This window comes from Mchenga conophoros, linkage group LG18, assembly GCF_057382185.1.
Source record: "Mchenga conophoros isolate Kocher_MC1m ecotype Shallow Benthic linkage group LG18, M_conophoros_male_GT1.1, whole genome shotgun sequence".
Classification (NCBI taxonomy): domain Eukaryota; kingdom Metazoa; phylum Chordata; class Actinopteri; order Cichliformes; family Cichlidae; genus Mchenga; species Mchenga conophoros.
Genome location: NC_140543.1, coordinates 909,231 through 936,227, shown reverse-complemented (window position 1 = coordinate 936,227; position 26,997 = coordinate 909,231). Strand labels below are relative to the sequence as shown.

General features: G+C 46.0%; 1 protein-coding gene across 1 annotated transcript; it reads right to left on the bottom strand.

The window, feature by feature from the left end:
* Window positions 1-1,234: 1,234 nt before the first annotated feature.
* Window positions 1,235-21,811, bottom strand: LOC146552785 (uncharacterized). Its single transcript, XM_085254252.1, has 3 exons — window positions 21,550-21,811; window positions 18,829-19,059; window positions 1,235-2,919 (listed from the first exon to the last, which is right to left on the bottom strand). The coding sequence occupies exons 1-3, from the start codon at window positions 21,719-21,721 to the stop codon at window positions 1,712-1,714; spliced, it is 1,611 nt and encodes a 536-aa protein (XP_085110378.1). The 5' UTR covers window positions 21,722-21,811; the 3' UTR covers window positions 1,235-1,711.
* Window positions 21,812-26,997: the final 5,186 nt, after the last annotated feature.

The window sequence follows — 26,997 nt, the reverse complement described above, 5'->3', positions numbered from 1 at the left end:
ATGAGCTTCCTCACTCCCCTTTAAATGCACCTGTTTCAAAAGCACAGGCTCGTGACTGCAGCACTGTCAGATAGGGATGGGTATCGTTTAGGTTTTATCCGATACCGGTGCCAAATCGGTACTTTTGAAACGGTGCCGGTGCTTAAACGGTGCTCGAACCGGTGCTTAAAGAATGGAGAACACAAACTTTGTCCAAAAACCTCTCATGTTCAGCTGGTTTTTTGTAAAAAGATAACAATGTTAGCCTTTTCTGCAGCTATGGGGCATATATGGTATCACTCTTGGCTGGAAGCAGTGCTTAAACAATGGAAAAAACACAAACTTTGTCCAAAAACCTCTCATGTTCAGCTGTTTCCCACTTTTTCTTTGGTCATTTTAGCCTTTTAGCCAGGGTGAAGGGAGCATCTGCCATCAAACAAGAAGACAGCCGCATGTAGCTATGATGATGTTTGCTAGTTCACCTTACATGCATTAATGTAATAACGTGGTTAGCCTACTCAACGTAAATTACACAGGAACAACATTAAGCTACTCACGCAGAGAAGAACAGCTGCTGCTGCATCATCATCCTCATCATTCCTGCTACACTGGCAGGGCTAGGGGCCAGGACTCTACTCTTCGGGTTTTTGGGGGATGTTGCTCCGGGTCCGATAACTGGCAACCCACCCAACGTGCACAGTGTGAGGTCTCGCAGCAAGCTATCAAATACGGCGCATTTCTTGGCTTTTAAAAAAAAACGCTATGCGTCGCCAGGTGTTTCATCAGATTCTTGGTGTTACCTCCTTTGACAGTATCACAGTATCAGCTTAAAGCACTTGTTGCTGCTGAGTTTGCATATTTTGCTGTGAAGTACAGCCAGACTTTGACCGCTTCGCCTTGGACATTTTTAATCTGTAGCTCTGCTCTAAAAGAACGTACGTACCTGGCCCCGCCTACTATCCTGGGAAACGTAAAATGATTGGCTAGAAGTGTATCACAGCTCAGGAAAAAAAAGCACCGAAATAAAGCACCAAAATGTTCGCTGCTTTTCGGTCTGGTTACTACCGTTTATGTCAGAACCGGTGCCATCATGGCACCAGACACCGGTACCCATCCCTACTGTCAGAGCACATCCTCCTCCACACTCAGATTAAAACCTCCCGCAAGCTTCATTCTGACTGCACAGTCTCCACATTCAAACAGGCTTTATGAGGAGGCTGTTTCAAAGGATCATAAATCCACAGCAGGCAGCAACTGAGAGAAACAAACTTTATTTACACTGCACGTTCTACGACATCAGGTTACACCGGGGCAGTTTGTTAGGATCACCTCTGAAGGCTGATGAAATCACAAAATACAAACGCATGAGAACAAACGAAAACTGCTTTTCAGCTTCAGCGTGTCAATAAAACCACAAACAGGAACACGACATCAAACAAACACTACGCCAACATATTTTTCAATCAAGTTCACACATTTGAACAAAAAATGACAAAATAACAACAATGCGATTTGTGAACCTGGGAAAGAAGAGCACCTCCCCCTGCCCATCCTCACGAGCTCACTTTCAATTTAAAAAAATTATAAAACCAGAATCACAGCTCCAGAGTAAAAAATGTTTGGTGCTCATATTTATGGGTTTTTTCTCCAATCTCATAAAAATGACACGCTTGTTCCTCAAGCTTCGGTTCACGGGTAATTCTACTACAACTTGCCAAAGAAATCATTCATCTCATGTGGATGAATGATTTCTTTGAAACTCTTCTCCTGTTTCAGAGGAACTCTGCTTCTCACATATTTTCGTTTCCATGTGGAGGAAAAGGTGATTGCCTCGTTTGAACCTCGTCCCACATTTGTCACAGGAATACGGCCCTTCGCCCGTGTGCTTTTCCTTGTGCCTTTTCAAACTCTTCAATTCACGGAATTTTGCCCCACATATTTCACAGGAATGCGGTTTCTCCCCTGTGTGAGTTCTCATGTGGCGTTTAACAGCGCTTTTTTCTGAGTATGTTTTCCCGCATATTTCACAAGAAACCGATTCCCTACTTTGGTGTATTTTCCTGTGACTGTAAAAAACAGAGCTGTGACCAAACGTTTTCCCACATATTTCACAAACATACGGCTTCTCATCGGTGTGAGTGGTCATGTGGATGGGCAAATAGTTTTTATGACTGAAACTTTTTCCACATATATCACAGGAAAACAGTCTTTCTGAGTGAACTGCCTTATGGATATACAATGCAGCACTCTGACCGAAACTTTTCCCACATGTATCGCAGGAATAAGGTCTCTCACCTGTGTGGGTTCTCACATGGCTACGCAAAGTACTGCTTTGATTAAAACGTTTCCCACATGTATGACAAGAATATGGTTTCTCACCTGTGTGAAGTCTCATGTGGACAGCCAAATAGGTTCTACTAAATTTCCCCCCACATATTTTGCAAACAAGTGAATTCACATTGGTATGGTGTTTTTTCCCCCGGGATTGATTCTTAGAAACATCAGACTTTCGACCTGTGGCAGCATTACATGGACTCTCTGAGACAGGCGCGCTCTCTACAACACCACGACTTCTGTCTCTCTTTTGTCTCTTTGGAACCGGCTCCTCAGTTTCACTTAACCCTGACTCTTCACACTTGCTGGATTCTTCATCTGTGCTTTCACTTTGAGGAGAGTCATCACAGAGGAGCTGCTCCCCGTCTCCTCCTGGTTCACTGTGCTCTCCTTCCTCAGCAGCAGTCACCATGAAGGTACCAGGCTCCTCCTTCAGTCCCAGCTGCTCTCCCTCCTGACTGCTGCACAGTTCCTCCTCTTCCTCTTTAATCTGTGGAGCTTCTGGTTCCTCCTGCTCCACACTGGAGCTCCTCTCCTGGTTCCAGAGCTGCTGCTCAGGGAGAACCTCCTCCTCCTCCTCCTTACAGATGTGCTGCTGTCCGAGGTCTGGAAGGACAAAGAGGATTCAGGAGACATAGGGATGTAAGAAAATATCGATACATTGAAATATCGTGATATTTCGTGTAATAATACTGAATCGATATTCAAAATCAGTGTTATCTTTTTTTTTTTAATTGAAAAAATTACATGCATTTACTGTGTATTTCTTTTGTATGTTGCAATTAAAACTCCAGCCACTAGTTTGCAGTTTTACCGCCTTTACGTAGACGGAAAAACGAGGTGTCGCGATAACTGTAGAAGCGTCTAGTTTGCCAAAACCAAAGTAGAACAGTGGATGTGTGGCCAGTTGTGCTAACTGATGACCAGTTTAGGGACTAACACGTTATTAAGTAACGCGTTACAGTAACTAAGTTATTATTGTGGTAATGAGCACGGTAACTGGTTATTATGCCAAAATCACGATCGCGTTAATCGTTACTGGGATTTCGATAGGCTCGTTACTCGTTACTTTGTGTGTTGCGTTCGGCTTAAATTGGAACACAGACCTGGGAATAATGTCACACTCGAGTAAATGGCGTTCTGGTTAGCCTCATCAGAGAACTCGGGATTCCAATATGGCAACGCCCTTGAAAACGGTTGTTTTTCTAGCCCTCTAAAAAAAAAGAAATTACTACTAAACACATATGCAGACATAGCTGGACTCGGTGGGCCGATGGTTTTTTTTCCCTTTTTTTTTTTCCCCGTAACAGTATAAAGGTGAAAAAAAAGTGAAAGGTGGTGGATTGGCCAGATGCTGGCAGATGTGTAAAAGTAACTCAGTTGTTTGGTGGTGGCTATGACGGAGCTTCCACAGAGTCAGCAGGTGGATGAGGGAAGGGGAGACCCGAGGCAGTGAACTGAACTAGGGCTGCCACAAACGGTTATTGTGATAGTCGACTAATCAGATGATCCAACGTACAGCTTACTGCACCAGCAGCATCTGCTCTTATATAACTATCATTAGCTTACAGCTTGAAGTGTTTAAGGTGCTAACTAACAATAAAGACAAGATGATAGTTTATTCAATTTTAATGACATTTGCAGATTGTTTCGGTAAAGTTTAATAAACTCCTTGCTATCTAAAATATAACAGGACACCGGAGTAAATTCTGGAGCATCTCACACTTCTGATAATCAGCTGTCTGTTTGACGTTTATTCAGCTGTGTAAAAACTATAACTTTAATCTCAGACAAACTGATTTACTCAGGAACAAATAAAATACTGAAAAAAGCCAAACAACATTTTTAAGTTATCTAAGTGACTCATATATCATGTTTAACCTGAGTAGTGAAAGACAGCGGTGGGTCTGAAAACGATCTGCAGGGAGTCCGGTGTTCTCACGGCTCTAGTGACCTAGCCCCCGGCTCGCTATCGAGCTAGTGGGTAACAGACGTCTCCGAAAACGTCGGAGCGCTTTTGAAAATATGCGGTGTCTTGATAAACTGAGCAGATATTTGAGGTTTACACAGCTACATTCTCGCCTGAAAATATGTTAAACGTTTATTTTGTGACCCAGAAAGAATAATAAGAGTAACATTAAAACTAACTAGCTGCCGCCATTGTTGGAAACTAAGCTGGGCTGCGCTATGAATTCTGGGACACAGCTTCTTCTTCGGGGTTTAACGGCAGCTGGCATCCTTGTACATGCAGTGCTGCCATCTTCTGTTTCAGTCCGTTATTACACTCTTAAATCCTGCTACTTATTCCTGCGTCTTTTGTGATCTTACAAAGCTTCAAACGACGCGTCGACTATTAAATCAATTCAATTCAATTTTATTTATATAGCGCCAAATCACAACATAAGTCGCCTCAAGGCGCTTCATAGATACAGAGAAAAAAACCCAACAATCATATGACCCCCTATGAGCAAGCACTTTGGCGACAGTGGGAAGGAAAAACTCCCTTTTAACAGGAAGAAACCTCCAGCATAACCAGGCTCAGGGAGGGGCGGGCCCATCTGCTGCGACCGGTTGGGGTGAGAGAAGGAAGACAGGATAAAGACATGCTGTGGAAGAGAGACAGAGGTTAATAACAGATATGATTCAATGCAGAGAGGTCTGTTAACACATAGTGAGTGAGAAAGGTGACTGGAAAGGAAAAACTCAATGCATCATGGGAATCCCCCGGCAGCCTACGTCTATTGCAGCATAACTAAGGGAGGATCCAGGGTCACCTGGTCCAGCCCTAACTATATGCTTTAGCAAAAAGGAAAGTTTGAAGCCTAATCTTAAAAGTAGAGATAGTGTCTGTCTCCTGAATCCAAACTGGAAGCTGGTTCCACAGAAGAGGGGCCTGAAAACTGAAGGCTCTCCCTCCCATTCTACTTTTAAATACTCTAGGAACAACAAGTAGGCCTGCAGAGCGAGAGCGAAGTGCTCTAATAGGGTGATATGGTACTACAAGGTCATTAAGATAAGATGGGGCCTGATTATTTGAGACCTCGTATGTGAGGAGCAGGATTTTGAATTCAATTCTGGATTTAACAGGAAGCCAATGAAGGGAAGCCAAAACAGGAAATCAGTCGTCAACGATTTAATAGTCGATTAATCGTGGCAGCTCTAAACTGAACTTCAGGTAAGAAGTTGTGACCTGCAGTGTATCCGGGTCAGATATAAACCAAGTTTAGGTGGAGTTTATTTTCGTTGTGCTGAATTTTTACAGTCAGTTACAATAGCTCGTACTGCTACTAGCTAGCATGACGGAGTTTCTATACAGCTGGGTGGGTGCTATGATGTTACTGATAGTGAACTTTATTTTGTTCATAAGGTTCGTTAGTAGAGTTGCCAACAGTCCCGTAAAAACAGAATCGTCGGAGGGACCACTAGGGGGACGTAAGGAAGATGGCAGCATAAACCTGCAGCTCCCGGTCAAAACTCGAAAGAGAACCAGAATTCGAATATTTCCACCGCTAAACCGTGTAATAAATGCCATGGAAGGTGGAAGAAGGTCAAAAAGACAAGGAAACATTAAGGATTTTGTGAAACAAGTGGAGCTGGTAAGAGGGGGCAACGCAGACATGTCCGAGAACAGCGTGCAAGGCGAGCAGATGGAAAGAGATGTAGCTAGCCACCCTCACGCAGACTTCCAGGACATCATTAAGGAAATTCACTCACTTAAAGCAGAGTTTAAAACCGAGTTTGCCACGTTTAAGAAAGACATCACACAAGAAATGAAGGACGAATTCGACAGCTTCAAGAAAGACATTAATACAAAGCTGGCAGAAACTGCGAACGAGCTAGCTAGCCATGAGACCAGACTCGAAGAAGCTGAGGAAAGACTGGAAGAGATGGAAAGGTGGAATTTGGCCGCAAAAGACGCTCTAATCCAGTCGCTTCAGCAACAACGGAATATTCAGACGAAACTGGCTGACTTGGAAGGCCGTAGCCGACGGAACAACATTCGCATTTTTGGCCTAAAAGAGGGCTCTGAAGGAAACTCTGTGCTGCAGTGTGTGGAGGACTTGTTGAGAGCTGAGCTTTCGCTCCCGCCGGATTCTGCTCTAAATATTCAGCGGGCGCACAGAGCTCTGGTGCCAAAACCCGGACCAGAAAAACCTCCGCGATCGGTGGTGGTTAATTTCCTTCAGTTCTCAACCAAGGAGATGGTGCTGAAGGCAGCGTGGAAGAAAAAGGTTGTACATCAGGATAAGCAGCTTTTCTTTGATCATGACTACGCTGCCGACGTGGTTCAAAAGAGGAAGGAATACGCTGGAATTAAGAAAGCCTTAAAAGAGAGAGGAATACAGGCGGAGGTGCCGCGGCGGAGCGGGGAAAGCACGATGCTGGAGGAGCGACTGCAAAATGCATTGGGATGGCAGCGATCTAACACCGAGAACTTATAAGTGAGGATACAAACATTTGAATCCGGTGGAAATGACTGAACAGTAGAACTCTGAAACTAAAGGTTCATTACTCTGTTACTTTTCAAGGCAAGGTAGACCGGAAAGTGGTAGGTTTTCTTTTTTTTTCCTTTTCTTTTTTCTTAAGGAACCTATGTTGGATCTCACGGGGGCCCCTAATCTGAAAGGGATATACCCCACGAACCACAGGGACGCTGTGGGTAAGAAATACGTATTTTCAGTTTCTCTTAAGTTTCTTGTTATCTTGTTCCAAGTTCTTAGAGTTAGTGTGGGAGGCTATGATAGTGATAAGCCAAAAATAAAGCAAAACTTAACAGTGAAAAGATGAGGAATATAACGCTGGTGTCAATGAATGTCAATGGGATGAATAACCCAATTAGAAGAAGCAAAGTGATACTCAAAATGAGAAAGCTTAATGCCAATGTAATATATCTACAGGAAACATCTGTCGCAGGAAGAGCATGATAAATTGAAGAAATTTGGGTACAGAAATTCTTACTATAGTACTTGCAAGAAAAGTCGTAAAAGGGGGGTAGCAATACTTATTAAAAATTCAGTTAATTTTGAATGTTCTAAAGAAATTCGGGACAGTGAGGGGAGATACATTATTGTAAGAGGTAAACTAGAAGGGGAGGCGGTGACACTAATCAATCTCTATATTCCCCCTGAGAGCAACCAACAAAATGTGAAGACTCTACTTACTACAGTCATGTCAGAATCTGAAGGGACTGTGCTGTGTGCAGGAGACTTTAATGTGGTATTCGACCATAGAATTGATACAACAAGCACAAATAGAAGCAAAAACAGCCTGGCGAGAATGGTTAATACATTTATGAAGGAGCATGGAATGGTAGATGTATGGAGGGAACACCACCCACTGGATAAGGAGTATACACACTACTCAAAGACTCACAACACTTACTCAAGAATTGACTATGTCTTAATGAACAGATGGGATCTACACAGAGTAACTGAATGCACAATTGGAGTGGCAGATATTGCTGATCACTGTGCCATTCATTTAAAGCTAAATCTAAATAGTAGGCGTAGAAATACCTGTTGGAGGTTAAATCTGAGCTGTCTGAATAATAAAGAAACGAAAGACCAAATCAAGAAAGATATAAAGCAATACATAGAGGAAAACTCCACTGAAGAAATTAGCCCAACGGTGTTTTGGGATGCATTCAAAGCTGTGCTCAGAGGGAAGCTTATTGCTATAACTTCAAAACAACACCAAATGAGGAAGGCCCTGTACCTAAGCCAGGTGGAGGAATTGAAGAACACAGAAATATTATACCGAACAACTCGGAATGTTCAGCTCCAAGACAGAATCAAAACACTAAAAAAGGAAATTGACAATATATTGACTGAAGAAGTGGAAAAAAACTTAGATTTTTGAAACAGGATTATTATGAGAACGACCCAAAGGAAGCTAGACTGATAGCACGGCGTCTTAGACAGCAGCAAGCTGTTAATACAATTCACAAGATTAGAGACCCATCTACAAATAACTTGCAGTATAGCCAGGAAGCAATAGAAGAAACATTTAAGAAATATTACGAAAACTTGTATAAACAACCATGTTCCTCAAATAAAGATGAGAAAACTGCTTTTCTTAACTCCCTAGACTTACCACGTATTGGTACGCAGCAAAACAGCGAACTGACTGCCCCCATCAGTCATGAAGAAATATCTAGAGCAATTTCCAGTCTGAAAGCTAATAAATCACCGGGGGCCGATGGGTTCCCCTCAGAGTGGTACAAGAACTTTAAGGAGGAGTTGATACCAATGCTTCAATCATCATTCAATCATACCCTTGCGGAGGGTGTAACCCCTCCCTCATGGAGAGAGGCGATTATCTCAGTAATCCCTAAAGAGGGAAAAGACACCGAATATTGTAACAACTACAGACCCATATCAGTTCTTAATGTGGACTACAAAATATACACATCTATAATTGCTAAGCGATATGGAGCAATTATGACAGACTTAATTAATGAAGACCAAACTGGCTTTATCTCAGGACGTAGAACTCAAGATAGTATAAGAAGGACCCTCCAGATAGTTAATTCAATACAAACAAAAAAGGGCAGTGCGGCCCTAGTAAGCCTGGATGCAGAGAAGGCTTTCGACAGTGTAGATTGGAACTTCCTATATGCCGTGCTTGAAAGGTTTGGTTTTAATGACGGTGCTGTGATTATGATCTCGAATTAGAATCAATGGCAGCCTAACGGAGCAAATCTCTCTCGAGAGGGGTACCCGTCAGGGTTGTTGCCTCTCACCTCTTCTCTTTACTCTATATATTGAACCCCTGGCACAGGCCATCCGACAAAGTGAGGAGGTGAGAGGGATAAGTATTAAAGGGGAAGACCACATCATCAGCTTATTTGCAGATGATCTCATACTCTACCTAGAAAATCCAAACCAAACTTTAATTCCAATGTTTAATGTAATTAATATCTTTGCTGAACATTCGGGGTACAAAATTAATGTGACCAAAACTCAGATACTGGCTTTCAACTATTTGCCATCCGAAGAGGTTAAAAATAAGTTTAAACTGAACTGGACTGCAAAACAAATGAAATACTTGGGTGTAACCGTGACTAAACAATTGAGTGACCTTTTTAAAACAAATTATGATAGACTGATCACTCAGATTAAACACGATCTAAACCGATGGTCAACTCTTACACTAGACTTTAGTGCAAGAATCACAACAATAAAAATGAGTGTCCTCCCACGGTTATTGTACCTTTTTCAATCTCTGCCAGTTAAGATCCCAGTGGAAAAATTCAAGGACTGGGATAGGCTCATCTCTAGATTTGTATGGAATGGTAAAAGGCCTAGAATAAAATACACAACATTACAACTATCTAGGAAGCAAGGTGGTGTGGGACTCCCTAATCTAAAAGATTACTACCATGTGGCCCAAACCAGACCGGCGATAAAGTGGTGTGATCAGAACTTTAATGCTAAATGGAAAGATATTGAAATAAAAGTACGGGATGTCCCAGTCCAGACTTTTCTTGGAAATGAACAACTTAAGAAAACCTTACAGCATTTCCTTGATCCTATAACATCCCACACTCTAGAGATATGGTTTGGCCTAGTTAAACAAAGTAAGTTGGAAAGGGAGGTTAAGATGTTAAACTGGGCTGCCTATGTTGTTGGTGATATACCAAGTGCTCACGACCCAGGATTCAGGAAGTGGGAACAAAAGGGAATAACAGCGATTTGTACAGTAATGAAAGATGGCCATTTGATGAGTTTTCAAGATTTAAAAGATCGGTATAGTCTAGAGAAAACCGATTTTTACCGGTACCTGCAACTCAGAGACTACTTTTCAAAGGAAGTACGAAGTTTGCGTAAGTCTTATGGCATCCTGAATTGTATAATTAAATCATACAGGGGCCTCCAATTCAAGGAAATTTCTGTACTATATAAAAATCTAAGAGAGAACACAGCAACATCAACTGAATACATAAAAAATAAATGGGAGCAGGAAATAAAAACTGATATCTCAACTGAGGAATGGTTAGATATGTGTGACACCCAGAACACAACCACTAACTCAAGATGCTGGAGAGAATTTGGGTGGAAACACCTTACTCGATTCTTTATTACACCAAAAATCAAAAGTAAACAGACTCAAGACAGGTTGCCATGCTGGAGAAGATGTGGTAACATGGAAGCACACCATACGCACGTGTTTTGGGAGTGCCTGAAACTGCATCATTTTTGGAAGAACGTGACTCTTGTAATAGGCAATATCTTGGGCTATCAATTACCACACAATTTTAAAACTGTATATCTTGGGAATATTAGAGAGTATGTTCTGTACGACGACTTGTATTTGACAAAAATCCTATTGATAGCTGCAAAGAAAGCTATAACAAGAAACTGGTACAAACTGGCTCCGCCTTCATCACAAGACTGGTTAAATATTGTTGGAGAAATCTATGCAATGGAAAAAATGACTTACATTCTCAGATTAAAGGAAGATATTTTCGTTGCTAAGTGGGAGAAGTGGACATTGTATGGCACCAAGGAAAATTAATGAACGAACAAAACATTTAAGGTCTATGACTCTGTATATCTATTGATGCATGCCTGTATAAAAGTACATATATAAGCTGGAGTATGTATGCTGCGGAGTAAAGGCAGGCATGCATACGGTAGTTGATTAGAATTGGCACCCACAGCTTCTGTTCGCTTTAGTTCTGTTTTGTTTTGACTGTGTGCTTGCATGGTTATTTCTCCTGTAATGCAAAACATGTCTATGTTTAAACTGTGACAAAACTATCAATAAAAATTACAGTGTCAAAAAAAAAACAAAACAGAATCGTCGTTTCGTGTTGAGCTGAAAAGGAACAGTTTGTCCCGGACTTCAGCTACAATGAAAAAGACACAAAGCTGGAGTTATTCTGTGTTTACACTGTCAGCTGTTTCTTCTTCTCTCCCCTCCCTCTCCTGTTATTACTTCAATCATGAAACTGATCAATGATCAGCTGATCGGCTTTTCTCTCTTGTTTATTTATCGCCCACTTTGCACCAGAAAGAGGAAACCAGCGGGAAGTTATGAACTGTTTCTGAGACACAAATAACACCAGGATCCTTTTCTAAGCAGCTGACAGCTGGTAACTGTGCAGGGGGGCAGGTAGGGCATTAACAGGGAGAGGGGGGCACAAAGACATACTTTCTTATTCTCATTTAAAATGTCTGTTATTAAATAATTATCTGAATCTTACAACCAAAGTTTTTATCTGACGTAAAATGTATAGAAATCACACATATACCAACAAGACTGTACATCACAGTCACCACAGCGTTTCATTCAAAGGCTTCGGGATTTTTCCTATAATGGCGGCTGGTCTCCAGTCAAAACGCCGGGCCCAGTTTTTGTCCCAGTCCAGCACTGTGTGCAGCTCATCTGCAGTCTGGTGTTTCCTACATCTTCCTACTCTGAGGGCAGAATTTCCGAGTTCTGAGTACAATCAAAAGTCATAGTCGTCAGGAGATGCTGGACCCGTCCCATCCCAGCAACGAACTGGTCCAGCTTCTGAAATCAGGCAGACGGTTCCACACCATCCGAACAAGAGGCTCACGAGGAGTTTTTATCCTCAGGCCATTCGTGTGTTGAATCCCCCCCATCATCCTTAAGTGACTGAGACAGGACTCGTTACCACATCATCCTGATCCTTCTGGCCTCGCTACAGCACAAGACACTTTAACACCCTCCTCACGCAGTGTACACAAGCTGTAAATTTCCAGATTATTTTATTTCTATTTATATAATGTACATAACTCGCCCACTTGCTGCACATAATGTCCTCCTTGTATGTACTCATTCACTGTATATAAAGTTCTGTGTCTGTCTTTTCTTTGCACAGTCGAGGAGCGCATCAGGTCACGTTTCACTGCGTGTTGCACCTGTATAACCGTGCACGGGACAAATGAAGAATGTTGAATTCTGAAGCACCACGACTGCAGTTTTCCTGTTGGATGTGAAAAGCACACGTGACGCTGTGACGTAGGCTAGAATCATGGCGGCAGTCGACCACGGTCCAGGCGTGGGATTTTTCTCGTGGGAATATGCACTTGATTTTTTCCTTTCTGTTGGTAGGTGGCACAGTGCACGTGTGGCAGGACAGTGCTAACATGTAAGCGAGCTAGAAGACTGGCAGTCTGGCTGGGTATCCAGTTAGGGAAGCAGCACGTTAACAAGAGAATTCTGAGTAAAACCAAAGTTACTTTCCCTAGTAACTAGTTACTTTGAAAGTAACAAGTAACTTGAAGTAACTGAGTTACTTTTGATAGAAATAACTAGTAATGTAACCAAGTTACTAAAGTGCCTTACCCAGCGCTGGTGATGACTGAAGAGCAGAGGATACAGCCGGCGCCCGCGGCTTTCAAAGCTGATGTGTGGACTTATTTTGGATTCAGGACAAAAGAAGGCGGTAAAGACTTTGACAAGAGCTACGCAGTCTGTAAAATCTGCACCGCCAGAGTCAAATATTCCAGTAACACAACAGATTTACGAACACACGTGTGTAGACACCATAGCGACGCAGCGTCAAATGCTAATTTTAAAACGAGGCGACCCCGCTCAACGGACAATTGAAGAAGTTAACTTTTCAAACATGGAGCAGGAACTTCAACTCGTGCAACAAAAATAAGGCAGTCAGTACTTGTTCTTATTTGCACAGACATGCGCCCTCTGAGTGTTGTGGAGAATAAAGGATTTCGTAATGTGATTAAAACGCTGGAGCGCCGTTACATCACGGACATCGCTCTGCCAAAGTCAAAGCGACAGTGCCGGACTCCCTCAGCTCGGCAGAGACAGTTGCTCTGACATGCGACGCTTGGACTTCGAGAGCCGCTGAATCGTACGTGACTGTTACAGCACATAACGGACCAGTGGAGCCTTCAGCCTCATGTACTCAGAGCCATGCATGACAGTCACACAGGTGAGCACATTGCAGCGTTACTAACTGACGCTGGGGCTGAATGGGATTGAACGGGATGGAACAGCTCCTATGATGTGATAGAACAATTTTTAGAACAGCAACCAGCCATCTGTGCGGCTCTGCTTTCTGCAGAAGTCAGGAAGAGTGAAAAATAAATTGACATCACATGTGCAGAAGCTGTCAGGGCGCTGAAGCCTATGAAGGACGCCACCCTGGTGATGTCAGAGGAGAGCATGCCATGATTGGCCTGTCCATGATGGCTCCTCTTCATGCCAAGCTTGTGACATACTACCAGACTCAATGATGTGTATTTTACTTGTGCCAAGGACAAAGCTGCAAAAGTGAGCTGTGTGGATAATTACAGGCCGATTGCACTGGACAGTATTTTATCGACGGTGCTAGATTGTGTGTTCATCGCTTCCCTGGATAATCAGTTCGGCTTCAAACCAAAGCACCGACATGTGCATACACGCAGGCGATGAAACAGCCGGTTGGTAGGGCCAGAGGGAGCTTTCTCTCTGCAGCAGACAGTAAATGCACAGAGAAGTGTCCTGAGAGCGTGTCGATCCGCTTGTATTCCTGCACAAAAATGTGGAAATCACTGAGAAAACACTGCAACATGTAAAACCTCAGATCTGAGATGTTTGATATTTTGGTTGAGTCTCATGAGCACTTTTATTTAAAAGAGGAAATTCTCTTTTTCAGGTTGTACTAAAAGTGCTCCACGGATGGACACTGCAGGGCTGTACTTTATTTTATTAGCACTTGACTTTAATAGCACTTTACATTGTTAATGTTTGCTTGGATTCTTCAAGCAGTTTCATTTTTGATTCATATTTGTTTCTGTTAAGGTCACATGAAAAGTGCTTTGTGTTGATGCTCCACTGAGCAGTGTTTGGATAAGCACTTTACAATCATAGACCTCAGTGTGACACGGTTACTGTGTTCATGTTAAAGAAATAGTTGATATTTCAGTCAAGCAGTTTTTGTTTCTTTAGCTGACACGACTTCTAATAAGGCCGAAGTTAATTTCTCCGTTCATTTTGAACTTGGAGTGTTTTTGTTTCAGATGTTTCATGCAAAAACTCACGTCAAAGAATATCGAGGGAACAGTTTACCCTGCCCGGGATAGGGTTACCGGGGCCCCGCCCTGGAGCCAGGCCCGGGGAGGGTGCCCGAGGGCGAGCGTCTGGTGGCCGGGCCTTAGTCCATGGGGCCCGGCCGGGCACAGCCCGAAGAGGAGACATGGGCCCATCCTCCCGCAGGCCCACCACCCGCAGGAGGCGCCATAGGGGTCGGGTGCATTGTGAGCCGGGTGGCGGCCAGGAGCGGAGGCCCTGGCGGACCGACCCCCGGCTGCCAAGACTGGCAATAGGGACATGGAATGTCACCTCTCTGGTGGGGAAGGAGCCTGAGTTGGTGCGTGAGGTTGAGAGGTACCGGCTAGATATAGTTGGGCTCACCTCTACGCATTGTCTGGGCTCTGGAACCAGTCTCCTGGAGAGGGGCTGGACTCTGTCTCAGTCTGGAGTTGCCCCTGGTGAGAGGCGGCGGGCTGGGGTGGGTATTCTTATATCCCCTCGGCTTGCTGCCGGTACGTTGGGGTTTTTCCCGGTGGACGAGAGGGTTTGTTCCCTGCGCCTTAGGGTCGGGGAACGGGTCCTGACTGTCATCTGCGCTTATGCGCCGAGTGGCAGTTCGGAGTACCCAGCCTTCTTAGAGTCCCTGGGGGGGGTGCTGGAAGGTGCTCCACCTGGAGACTCTGTTGTCCTGCTGGGAGACTTCAATGCTCACGTGGGTAACGACAGCGAGACCTGGAGGGGCGTGATTGGGAGGAACGGCCTCCCTGATCTGAACCCGAGCGGTGCTTTGTTATTGGACTTCTGTGCTAATCACAGTTTGGCCATAACGAACACCCTGTTCGAACATAAGAGTGTCCATAAGTGCACGTGGCACCAGGATGCTCTAGGCCGTAGGTCGATGATCGATTTTGTAATCGTATCACCAGACCTGCGACCATATGTTCTGGACACTCGGGTAAAGAGAGGGGCTGAGCTGTCAACTGATCACCACCTGGTGGTGAGTTGGATCAGGTGGCGGGGGAGGACGCTGGACAGACCTGGTGCACCTAAACGCGTAGTGAGGGTGTGCTGGGAACGTCTAGCAGAGGCCCCAGTCCGCGAGATCTTCAACGCACACCTCCGGCAGAGCTTCAACAGCATTCCGAGGGAGACTGGGGACATTGAGTCCGAATGGACCATGTTCAGCGTCTCCATTGCCGAAGCTGCTGCATTGAGCTGCGGCCGCAAGGTGGTTGGTGCCTGCCGTGGTGGTAATCCCCGAACCAAATGGTGGACACCAGAGGTGAAGGGAGCCACCAGGCTGAAGAAGGAGACCTATCGGGCTTGGTTAGCCTGTGGGACTCCGGAGGCAGCCGACAGGTATCGACAGGCCAAGCGGAATGCGGCTCGGGCAGTGGCTGAAGCAAAAACTCGGGTGTGGGAGGAGTTCGGAGAGGCCATGGAAAAAGACTTTCGGACTGCCTCGAAGAGATTCTGGCAAACCGTCAGGCGTCTCAGGAGGGGAAAGCGGTGCTCTACCTGCACTGTGTATAGTGCTGGCGGAGCGCTGTTGACGTCGACTGAGAAAATTGTCGGGCGGTGGAAGGAATACTTCGAGGACCTCCTTAATCCCACTGACACGTCTTCCGGGGAGGAAGCAGAGTCTGGGGATGAGGGGTGTGACCCACCAATTTCCGGGGGCGAGGTCACTGAGGCAGTTAAACAACTCCTTGGTGGCAGAGCCCCTGGTGTCGATGAGGTCCGCCCCGAGTTCCTGAAGGCTCTGGACGTTGTAGGGCTGTCTTGGTTGACACGTCTCTGCAATGTTGCGTGGAGATCAGGGGCAGTACCTGTGGACTGGCAGACCGGGGTGGTGGTCCCCATCTTCAAGAAGGGGGACCGGAGGGTGTGTTCCAACTACAGGGGGATCACACTCCTCAGCCTCCCCGGGAAAGTCTATGCCAGGGTGCTGGAGAGGAGGGTTCGTCCGCTAGTCGAACCTCGGATACAGGAGGAACAATGCGGTTTTCGTCCTGGTCGCGGAACACTGGACCAGCTCTTTGTCCTCTCGAGGATACTTGAGGGTGCATGGGAGTTTGCCCAACCAGTCTACATGTGTTTTGTGGACCTGGAGAAGGCATTCGACCGTGTCCCTCGGGGCGTCCTGTGGGAGGTGTTGCGCGAGTATGGGGTGTCTGGCCCATTGCTACGGGCCATTCAATCCCTATACAACCGTTGCAAGAGCTTGGTTCGCATTGCCGGCAATAAGTCGGACTCGTTCCCGGTGGGTGATGGGCTCCGCCAGGGCTGCCCTTTGTCTCCGGTTCTGTTCATAATTTTTATGGACAGGATTTCTAGGCGCAGCCAAGTGGCGGAGGGCTTTCGCTTTGGTGGCCTCAGAATCTCATCTCTGATTTTTGCGGATGATGTGGTTCTGTTGGCTTCATCGGGTGAGGGCCTCCAGCTCGCACTGGAGCGGTTCGCAGCCGAGTGTAACGCAGCGGGAATGAGGATCAGCACCTCCAAATCTGAGGCCATGGTTCTCAGCCGGAAAAGGGTGGAGTGCCCACTCCGGGTCGGGGATGAGTTCCTGCCCCAAGTGGAGGAGTTTAAGTATCTCGGGGTCTTGTTCGCGAGTGATGGGAGAAGGGAGCTGGAGATCGACAGACGGATTGGGGCTGCGGCTGCAGTAATGCGGACGCTGCACCGGTCAGTCGTGGTGAAGAGGGAGCTGAGTGTAAAAGCGAAGCTCTCAATTTACCGGTCGATCTACGTCCCTACCCTCACCTATGGCCACGAGCTGTGGGTAGTGACCGAAAGAACGAGATCGCGGATACAAGCGGCGGAAATGAGCTTCCTCCGAAGGGTGGCTGGCCTCTCCCTTAGAGATAGGGTGAGAAGTTCGGCCATCCGGGAGGGGCTTAGAGTAGAGCAGCTGCTGCTCCACATCGAAAGGAGCCAGTTGAGGTGGTTCGGGCATCTGGCAAGGATGCCCCCTGGGCGCCTCCTGGGCGAGGTGTTCCAGGCATGTCCCACCGGGAGGAGGCCCCGGGGCAGACCCAGGACACGCTGGAGAGATTATATCTCTCGGCTGGCCTGGGAACGCCTTGGTATTCCCCCGGACAAGCTGGAGGAGGTGGCTGGGGAGAGGGAGGTCTGGACCTCTTTGCTTAGGCTGCTACCCCCGCGACCCGACCTCGGATAAGCGGATGAAGATGGATGGATGGATGGATGGATGGATGTTTCATGTCATCATTTAACAGTTTGGACTGTTTACTGCGAGTTTAATTTCACAAACATCGTCTGGCTTTTAGTATCGCAGCGTATCGTCTACCCTGTATCAGGATACATATTGGATCACCGGATTCTTGCCAATACGCCCCTCAGGAGACAGACACCCTCGACTTTTAAGATTATCCAGCCCTGAGTGTCAGCTTTGAACAGTGCTTAAAGTTAGTCCTGGATCAGGTGACCCTGAATGCTCTCTTAGTTACCATGCAACAGTCCATCAGTTACCATGGCGATGTACGCAGTGCCTTTGTAACCCTTAAAACCAGGAACCTTCCTGGTGACGAATTCAGCGAAACGAGGAGACCAAGCGACGAATCCAAAACTAAGAAGCACTCAGACACGGAGAACACGTTAACGCTAACATGAAGGCATTCATCACGCTGTTCATGAATCAGTCGTGGCGCTCAACTGCGCTTAAACATGACAGCATGTCACTACAAACACGTCTTATTAAACTGTGACAGACTAAGCTGTGAAAACTGAACTGATGGCCCACGGCGCAGCGTGAGCTGTTTGGAAACTCCACCGCTGCGTCTGAAATAACAATAAATCACGCAGACGTTTTCTACTGTTCGTCTGAAGTCGGGTGGCGGGGGCAGCAGGGCAGCTCGGACCTCGCTTTCACCGCCTCCTCCTGCGTATCTGGGGAGACGTGGAGGCGCTCCAGGCCTCAGAGAGATGGCGCCTCTCCGGCGTGTCTACTGCAGGGCCTCCTACAGGTAGGAGACGCCCAGACAGAACGCCTCACCCAGGAGCCGACGGCCTTAGCCGTCTCCTTTCACTGTGGAGGAGCAGCGGCCCACGGATGAATGAACTGCTCGCCGACCGCGGAGGCGAAGCCTGTCCATTTGCACCGCCTGTATCTGCGATCTCATTCTGTTCACAGAAACATCAGGCGATCTCAACAGCGAAGCGCCACCTGGTGGCAGATGGCTGCAGAACATTAGGACACAAAACTTGAACGACATCAGTTATTAAAACTGTAACGATCAGATTAAACGACTACGTCTGGTACCGACTAGTAACAACAGCGACGACTGGTCGAGGAGTCACACATCTGTCCTCCTGAAACATCTCTGCAGCTTTCATGTCCCACAGAGCTGTGATCAGGATGCTCCCTCAGAGGGACGCTCACCTGTCCTGTGCAGCTTTGTGTGTGTGGATGACTGAATGTAGCGTAAAGCGCTTTGGGGCCCTCAGGCACTAAGCAAAGCGCTACAAATACAGGCCATTTACCATTGATTTGGAGTTTCCAGGTGACATCCAGCAGTCTGCGCTGACGCTCCATCTCTTCCTCGTACTGCACAGGATCATTATGAACTTCAGGCTCCTCCTTCAGTCCCAGCTGCTCTCCCTGCTGACTGCTGCACAGTTCCTCCTGTTCCTCTTTAATCTGTGGAGCTTCTGGTTCCTCCTGCTCCACACTGGAGCTCCTCTCCTGGTTAATGTCACAGTTCTGTCTAAGTTCTGGAGCAACAAAAGGGATAAAAGAAAAACATAACTAATGGAATGATTTTAAATAATAATAATTCTAAAGGTGGGAAACTGTTGACCTGACTCATAACATGATTGTGTGACCAGGTTTTGTTGGAAAACTGAGTTTTTCTAAGACAAGACAGACCTGAGCCTGCATGAAGTTTGAGGCATTTCAAGCCTTTTCTAAGTGCACATGCAAGTTTTCATATAAGCTCAGCTGCAGCTCACACTCAGCTGGAATCGTTAAATCAAACCATTCAAAGGTTCTCTGACAGTAAAGAACATTTAAAGCATGCTAGTCTAAGGCTAGCTCCTGTCCTAGCACCCTGTGATTCACAGCATCCATCCAGACTCAGTGCTGCGTATTGAAACAGTCGGTTTGTATAGGGTCACATATTCATCTATCCTCATGTGTTTCATTAATGCCTTTGATCGAGCAAACCACAGGAAACCTGTTCCTGGATACATGGTGAGGATTCTCTCTTACTGGGAGAATCATCACGAGATGCAGGTTAACTGGGGAAGCGGGATATCTGCCCCCTGTGATGTCAGCCAGGGTGGGATCACGTGTTCGCCCATGCAGCTGAGCGCCTCTAACACCGGATCTTATGAATGCTGGTGATGTGCGTATCGATCCTGAGATATCGATTCCTCCGATACCAGTCATTTATGTTCTAGAACAGGGGTCCCCAACCCCCGGGCCTCGGACCGGTACTGGTCCGTGAGTCGTTTGGTACCGGGCCGTGAGAGTTGAGGCTCAGGTGTGAAATGTACAGTTTTCAGGGTTTTTATCGGTTTTCAGCGTTATTTTGTTATCGTTTTTATCGTTAACTTGGTTTTCCTGGGTCTTTTCACGTGTGTTATGAATAAATTTTCTTTTTTTCGGTACTGGTACTAGTTTTATTTTGTTGTATTTATCCGCCACACCTTAAAGACCGGTCGGGCATAAACCGGTCCGTGGCGCAAAAAAGGTTGAAGACCGCTGCTCTAGAATCGATTCTCACATTAAAATATCGATATTTTAGTAATTTAAGGTAAATTTGTAGTTTATCATTAACAGCAACACAGTGGAAAGAAACTATAACATTCGGATTGTCTACATTCAAAGGAACTACTTCCGCCTTTCATAGTCATGAGTGAAATACGGCTGTGTAAATGTCTCGCCGCGTGCGCACTCACAACAACGGCTGAGCGTAGTCGGAGTCACGTGTGGACGTAGTTTACCTCCACAAACAGCTGAGACGTGGTTTGGATACATGTGGCAGAAAAGTGAGGTGTTGCGGGCATACGTGCTGCACGAGCGCCCTCGGTGGAGTGAAGCTGCCGTCCGCTCCTTGCTGTCTAAATATAACCGGGCGCTGACGTAAACTCTTCTGTTTTATCAGCTGTGTGAAACCCCGCAGGAACCCTCCCGAGGGATTAATAAAGTTTCATTTAATCTAATAACTTTAATCTCAGCCAAACCGATTTACTCACGAACAAATGAAACACTGAAAAAGCCCAACAACATGTTTAAGTTATCAAAGTGACTTACACATCATGTTTGACCCGAGTAGCGACAGACCGCGGGGCTTTGAAGACGACGTGTCGGCTCAGATGTTTCAAGTTCACACAGCTACATTCTGGCCTGAAAACTTGTTAAAAGTTTTTTGCGACCCAGAAAGAGAAATAAGAGTGATATTAAAACTAAGCAGCTGCCGCCGTTGTTGGAGACTGGAATTGGCTGGGCCGCGCTATGAATTCTGGGATATGGTTTTTCAATTTTGTTGTCCGGGTGGAAAATCGGGAGGGTTGGCATGTTTGGTTGTGGCAACATCACTAACCTTGTCAAACACCTCAGAGTAAATCGTACCACAGAATATGACGCGCGTATGTTGAGACTGAAGAGGAGGACAGGGACAGGTGCTGCTGGGGCGAGACAGACGTCTCTCACGGAGTCCTTTAGTGCTGCAGGCAGGCAACGTGTTCAAATAGCACAACTTTTTTATTTCCATATGATGCACTCTGCATTATTAAGTGATAAGAACAAGTAATCTGATGTCCTGTAATCATGATGACGCTATAATTTGAGATACAATAAATAAAATAAGTTTTTGTAAAGAGTATCGGATCAGTATCGTCGATACCGCCCTGAATTTTACTTGGTATCGGAAAGGAAATCACTGGTATCCACATCACTACTGAATGCGGATGACCAGCCTCATTCTGGACCGTGTTTCCGGAATGCAGTAAGCTAGGGAGCTGATTGGAGATGTAACAGCCAGAGATCTGAGCGGAGGCGCTGTTACTGTGTGTATGTGGATAACAGCAAACACTGAAATTCATTTCCTGCACGCAGAAATTAATTAAACTTTTCTTTGCTCAAAATATTTTTTTTCTCAAAATGCAACATTTGCGCTTCCACGTGCTCAGCGACACGTTTCCTTTGTTAGCTAACGATGAAGATCCTCCGCCAGTCCACGCATGCTCATTCACACTCACCTGTCCTGTGCAGCTTGATTTGGGGTTTCCAGGTGATATCCAGCAGTCTGCGCTGACGGTCGATCTCTTCCTCGTACTGGACGATCGTTTTTTCAAACTCCAAGAATATTTGTTCAGCAGCAGCAGTTAGTCGCTCGTTGATGAACTCTCTCAGATACTGAACTGAAGGCATCGTTGCTGCCGCGGCTCACACACTCAGCTCGGCCACACCCGAGGAAAGTGAACAATACTTCCGCCTTTCTTTGTTTACTTCCGCTGTTCCCATGTGTCCCAGCTGTTTCTCATGCTTGGATCCTGTCCTGTGATCAGCCCTCTGCCTCCGCCCTCTGTGTCGTCACGATCAGCTGGGTGGAGACTGTTGTTTACTATTGTCAGCTGTTTGATATCTGCTGATTCAGGACGCAGAGTGACAGGTGTGGTTTAAAGTTCACAGAGGAACCAGGTCACTTTGACCTTTAGAGAGGGGTCTGTCTGAAAACAGGGTGGTGCTTGTCGTGTGCAGCGGTCTGTCCTGGTTTTGGTTAAAGGAGTCTGATGAGGTTTCATCTGAAAATGAAGCAAATGAAACGAAACGCAGCTTTTAAGCTTCTTAAACACAAATGTGTTTAAGAAGTGCGGCAGCCTGTTACAGCAGCTCTGCTCATTCTGAGTTTCTTTCTTTCTTATCTTTTTTCTCGTAATTTTTTTATAACTAACGTATTAGTAATTAGACTCTGCAACCATGTTCTACCGTTTTGTGCTAGTCCTGGTCGTTTTTCTCAGTTTATTTCTACTTTTTTCACCCGTGTCTGGGGACCCAGAGCAGAGATCCTTTGTTTACAGTAAGGATCAGCTGTTAGCGCTGAGTCCTGCAGCGGTACTGCCGGCGGACAGACCCGATATTCCCAGCGAGCTGAGGAGGAAAAGACGGGGGTGTCGTGCTGGGAAGGAGCGCCGTCGCCCGAGAAGGAGACGTTATCGACCATCTCTTCCTTCTGTAATTATTGGAAACGTAAGATCTTTGCGCGGCAGAGTTCAGGAGTCTGACAGCTGTGGGGAAGAAGCTGATAGATAGAAGGCAGCGGGTCCAGATGGCATCAGCTCGAGGGTCGTCAGGTCCTGCGCGGACCAACTGTGTGGGGTGATGGAGCACCTCTTCAACCTGAGCCTGAGGTTGGGAAGAGTCCCACAGCTCTGGAAAACCTCCTGTGTTGTACCAGTGCCAAAGACTTCACGCCCCAAGGACCTCAACAGCTACAGGCCGGTGGCTCTGACATCCCACCTGATGAAGACCCTGGAGCGGTTGGTCCTGGCTCAGCTTCGGCGCCTAATAAGCTCATCACTGGACCCACTTCAGTTTGCCTACCAGCCTGGCATTGGAGCGGATGATGCCGTCATTCACCTCCTACATCGTTCCCTCGCTCACCTGGAGACCGCTGGAAGCACTGTGAGAATCATGTTCTTTGATTTCTCCAGTGCCTTCAACACCATTCTTCCCTCGGTTCTAAAGGACAAGCTGGTGAACTCTGGAGTGGACCATCACCTCACTACCTGGATCCTGGACTACCTCACCGACCGACCACAGTATGTGAGGACTCAGGGCTGTGTGTCGGACAGGGTCGTCTGCAGTACGGGGGCCCACAGGGAACGGTTCTGGCTCCGTTCCTCTTCACCATCTACACTGCAGACTTCTCCCACAATTCCACCCAGTGCTTCCTGCAGAAGTTCTCTGATGACTCTGCAATAGTCGGCCTCATCACTGATGGGGACGACAAGGAGTACAGAGGACTGACTCAAGACTTTGTGGACTGGTGCCAGCTGAACTACCTCCAGATCAACGCCAGTAAAACCAAGGAACTGGTGGTAGACTTCCGCAGGCACAAGCATTCTCCACTGCAACCACTGAACATCCAAGGTATGGACATTGAGGCTGTGGACAGCTACAGGTACCTTGGTGTTCATCTGAACAATAGACTGGACTGGACTCATAACTCAGACGCCCTCTACAGGAAAGGGCAGAGCAGGCTGTACCTGCTGCGGAGACTCAGGTCGTTTGGAGTGGAGGGCCCACTCCTGAAGACCTTCTATGACTCTGTGGTGGCTTCTGCTATCTTTTATGGCGTGGTCTGCTGGGGCGGCAGCATCTCTGCTGGGGACAGGAAGAGACTGAACAGGGTGATCCGAAGGGCCAGCTCTGTTCTAGGATGCCCTCTGGACCCAGTGGAGGTGGTGAGTGACAGGAGAACGGCGGCTAAGCTGTCATCCCTGTTGGACAACGTCTCCCACCCCATGCAGCAGACTGTGACAGCACTGAGCAGCTCCTTCAGTGGGAGACTGCGGCACCCACGGTGTGGGACGGAGAGATTTCGCAGGTCTTTCCTCCCCACTGCTGTCAGACTCCATAATAAAGACTTTAACTGATCAAGCACACACATCCATACATGTGCAATAATACTAAGTGCAATAATCCTTTCTGTCATCGTTGTATTTTACTCAGTTGTATATAGTATTTGTATTTGTATTCTATTTTTATCTTATTGTATATTTATTTTATTTTATTCTACTGTATATAGTATTTTATTTTATTCTATTCTGTACAGTTGTGTACTGTATTTATTCTTATTGTATTCTAATTTTTGCCTCATAACTTTTGCACTGTCCACTTCCTGCTGTGACAAAACAAATTTCCCACGTGTGGGACTAATAAAGGGTATCTTATCTTATCTTATCTTATCTTATCTTATCTTATCTTATCTTATCTTATCTTATAAACTCCTGGATGTCATCACAGAGGGCTGATGTGGACGAACATCACCAGGTGACACGAGAACCAACAACAGCTGGAACATGACTGATGCAGCCAATCAGGAACAAGAAGAGGTGAAGCCCCACCCACTCCTAAGCAGGAAACCCTGAGGTTTTTTTTTAATTTTTTAAATAAACTTTATTTGTCGACAACAATATGAACATTAGTTATCCATGCATCTAAAATGTACAGTGAGCATCACAGCAGGAGAAATAAACAAAAAGCAAAAGAAAGGTCGATGTCGAAACGGAGACAAACGGTGTGAACAACAAAGAAAATCATGATGTGCAGCTGAGATAGAGAGGAGGCCTCCTGACATCATCTGGGTAAATCTCATTTATGACTTTAAAGTTAACCTCTTTTACTTTAAGGGGAAGTGAAATATACTTTCTTCTTATCACCTTAACCTCCTTGGATTGAAATTCTTTTAGAATACACAGAGGATGCACAGAGGATGCAGTCTCCATCGCACTCTGTCCTCTCACACCTGGACAACAACAACACCTACGCCAGAATGCTGTTTATAGACTTCAGTTCAGCATTCAATACAATCCACCCCTCACAACTCATCAGGAAACTGACAGACCTGGGCATCAGTTCCCTCATCTGCAAATGGTTACTGGACTTCCTGACCAACCGCCTCCAACATGTCCGGCTGGATAACCGCTGCTCATCTACCATCACGATGAACACCGGTGTACCACAAGGCTGTGTGATGAGCCCTTTCCTCTACTCCCTCTTCACCCACGACTGCAGACCTGCTGATGGTTCCAACACCATCATTAAGTTTGCAGATGACACCACGGTGATTGGCCTCATCAGTGACAACGATGAGGCCTACAGGGAGGAGGTGGATCGTCTGGCTGAGTGGTGCGACACAAACAACCTGCTGCTTAACACCGAGAAGACCAAGGAGCTCATCGTGGACTACAGGAGGAATGCTGACCCACATCCACCCATCCACATTAAGGGGACGGCTGTGGAGCGTGTGAGCAGCTTCAAGTTCCTGGGAGTCCACATCTCCGAGGATCTCACCTGGACGACCAACTGCTCCAAGCTGGTCAAGAAGGCTCACCAGCGCCTCTTCTTCTTGAGGACCCTGAGGAAGAACCACCTGTCCTCAGACATCCTGGTGAACTTCTATCGTTGCACCATCGAGAGCATCCTGACCAACTGTATAACAGTCTGGTACGGGAACTGCTCTGCCTCGGACCGGAAGGCGTTGCAGAGGGTCGTGAAAACTGCCCAGCGCATCGCCGGAGCACCACTTCCTGCCATAAAAGACATCTACAGGAAGCGGTGTCTGAAAAGGGCTGGGAAAATCATCAAAGACCCCAGTCACCCATCACATGGACTCTTCACCCTCCTGCCCTCTGGGAGGCGCTACAGGAGCCTCCGGACTAAGACCACCAGGTACCGGAACAGCTTCTTCCCCACAGCTGTCAGACTCCTGAACTCTGCCTCCTGACATCTGACCCACGTTAACTCATGGACTGAACATACACACACACACAATGGACAACTGTACCCTCAAACACAATAATAACATGGACTGAACCACCACTCACAACCACCAGCACTTTATATAGCCTCTGTAGAAACTATCTACACCCTCACTGATCTTAACTGCACTACTGTATAGCTCTGTGTAAATAATCATTCTGTACATTCGATAATCTTTAACCCTACAACTGTTTACAACTTGCATAGTTCCCATTTCTGTATAGCTGTATATCCCAGATTCTGTAAAGTTATTTATTTCATATTCTGTATAGTTTTTCATATTTATATCCTGTTCATAGCCTGTACATAGCTTGTACTCACTACAGCCTGTACATACTTATAGTTATAGAATATTCACAACATACTTCATACCGTGTACATTATAACATACCATAATAGACCCATTTCTGTAATATACTCACATATCTATATTATTGCTAATATATATTGTAATATATCTATATCACTAAAGCACTTCTGGATGGATGCAAACTGCATTTCGTTGCCCTGTACCTGTGCATGTGCAATGACAATAAAGTTGAATTCTATTCTATTCTATTCTATTCTATTCTATATAAATTCTTTGAACCTGGTTAGGACCGATTTCATTTATCACAATATTTCTGATCGCCTTGTTTGTAAACCTGCTGTCACCAAAGTGAGCTCTGCAGAGTCGTCCAGGAGAAATGTGCACAGTGTCTTCTTTAATCAGTGATCTCAGGGCGACTAGGATGGCTTTGGTTAGTGTTTTGTCACTCTGAGCATCATCTTACATCAAACTTCTCACAGGACGTCTCATGTTTTAATAAAACCCTATTTTCATCCATAAAATGAGCTACAGCCCAAGTCCCTTTGGCTCTCCACTCATCCGTGTACACAGCGTTTCTACACAGACGACATGCCTGCTGCTCCGGTATTTGCCAAAAACTGATTGCTCATATTTAAACTGCTATAAGAAACTTGTTGGGCTATAATATGTGAAACATGTCAAATGCTTCCCTCATGGATGACATAAAGTCATCTTGAGCCACAAACAACATTCGTGTAACAAGGTAGAAGCCGCAATCAGTTTTTGGCAGCGACGTTTATATAACCTTTATTTATGCAGTTAAAAAAATCTCATTAACATTAAAAATGTCTTTTGTCAGAGTAAGTTGGCC

Excerpts from the sequence above, each read along its gene's own strand:
- LOC146552785 (XM_085254252.1), bottom strand. The coding sequence starts at position 21,721 with ATGCCTTCAGTTCAGTATCTGAGAGAGTTCATCAACGAGCGACTAACT. Across the intron at positions 19,060-21,549 it reads AATCAAGCTGCACAGGACAG|AACTTAGACAGAACTGTGAC; the intron begins GTGAGTGTGAAT and ends TTGTTGCTCCAG. Across the intron at positions 2,920-18,828 it reads CTGGAAACTCCAAATCAATG|ACCTCGGACAGCAGCACATC; the intron begins GTAAATGGCCTG and ends TTGTCCTTCCAG.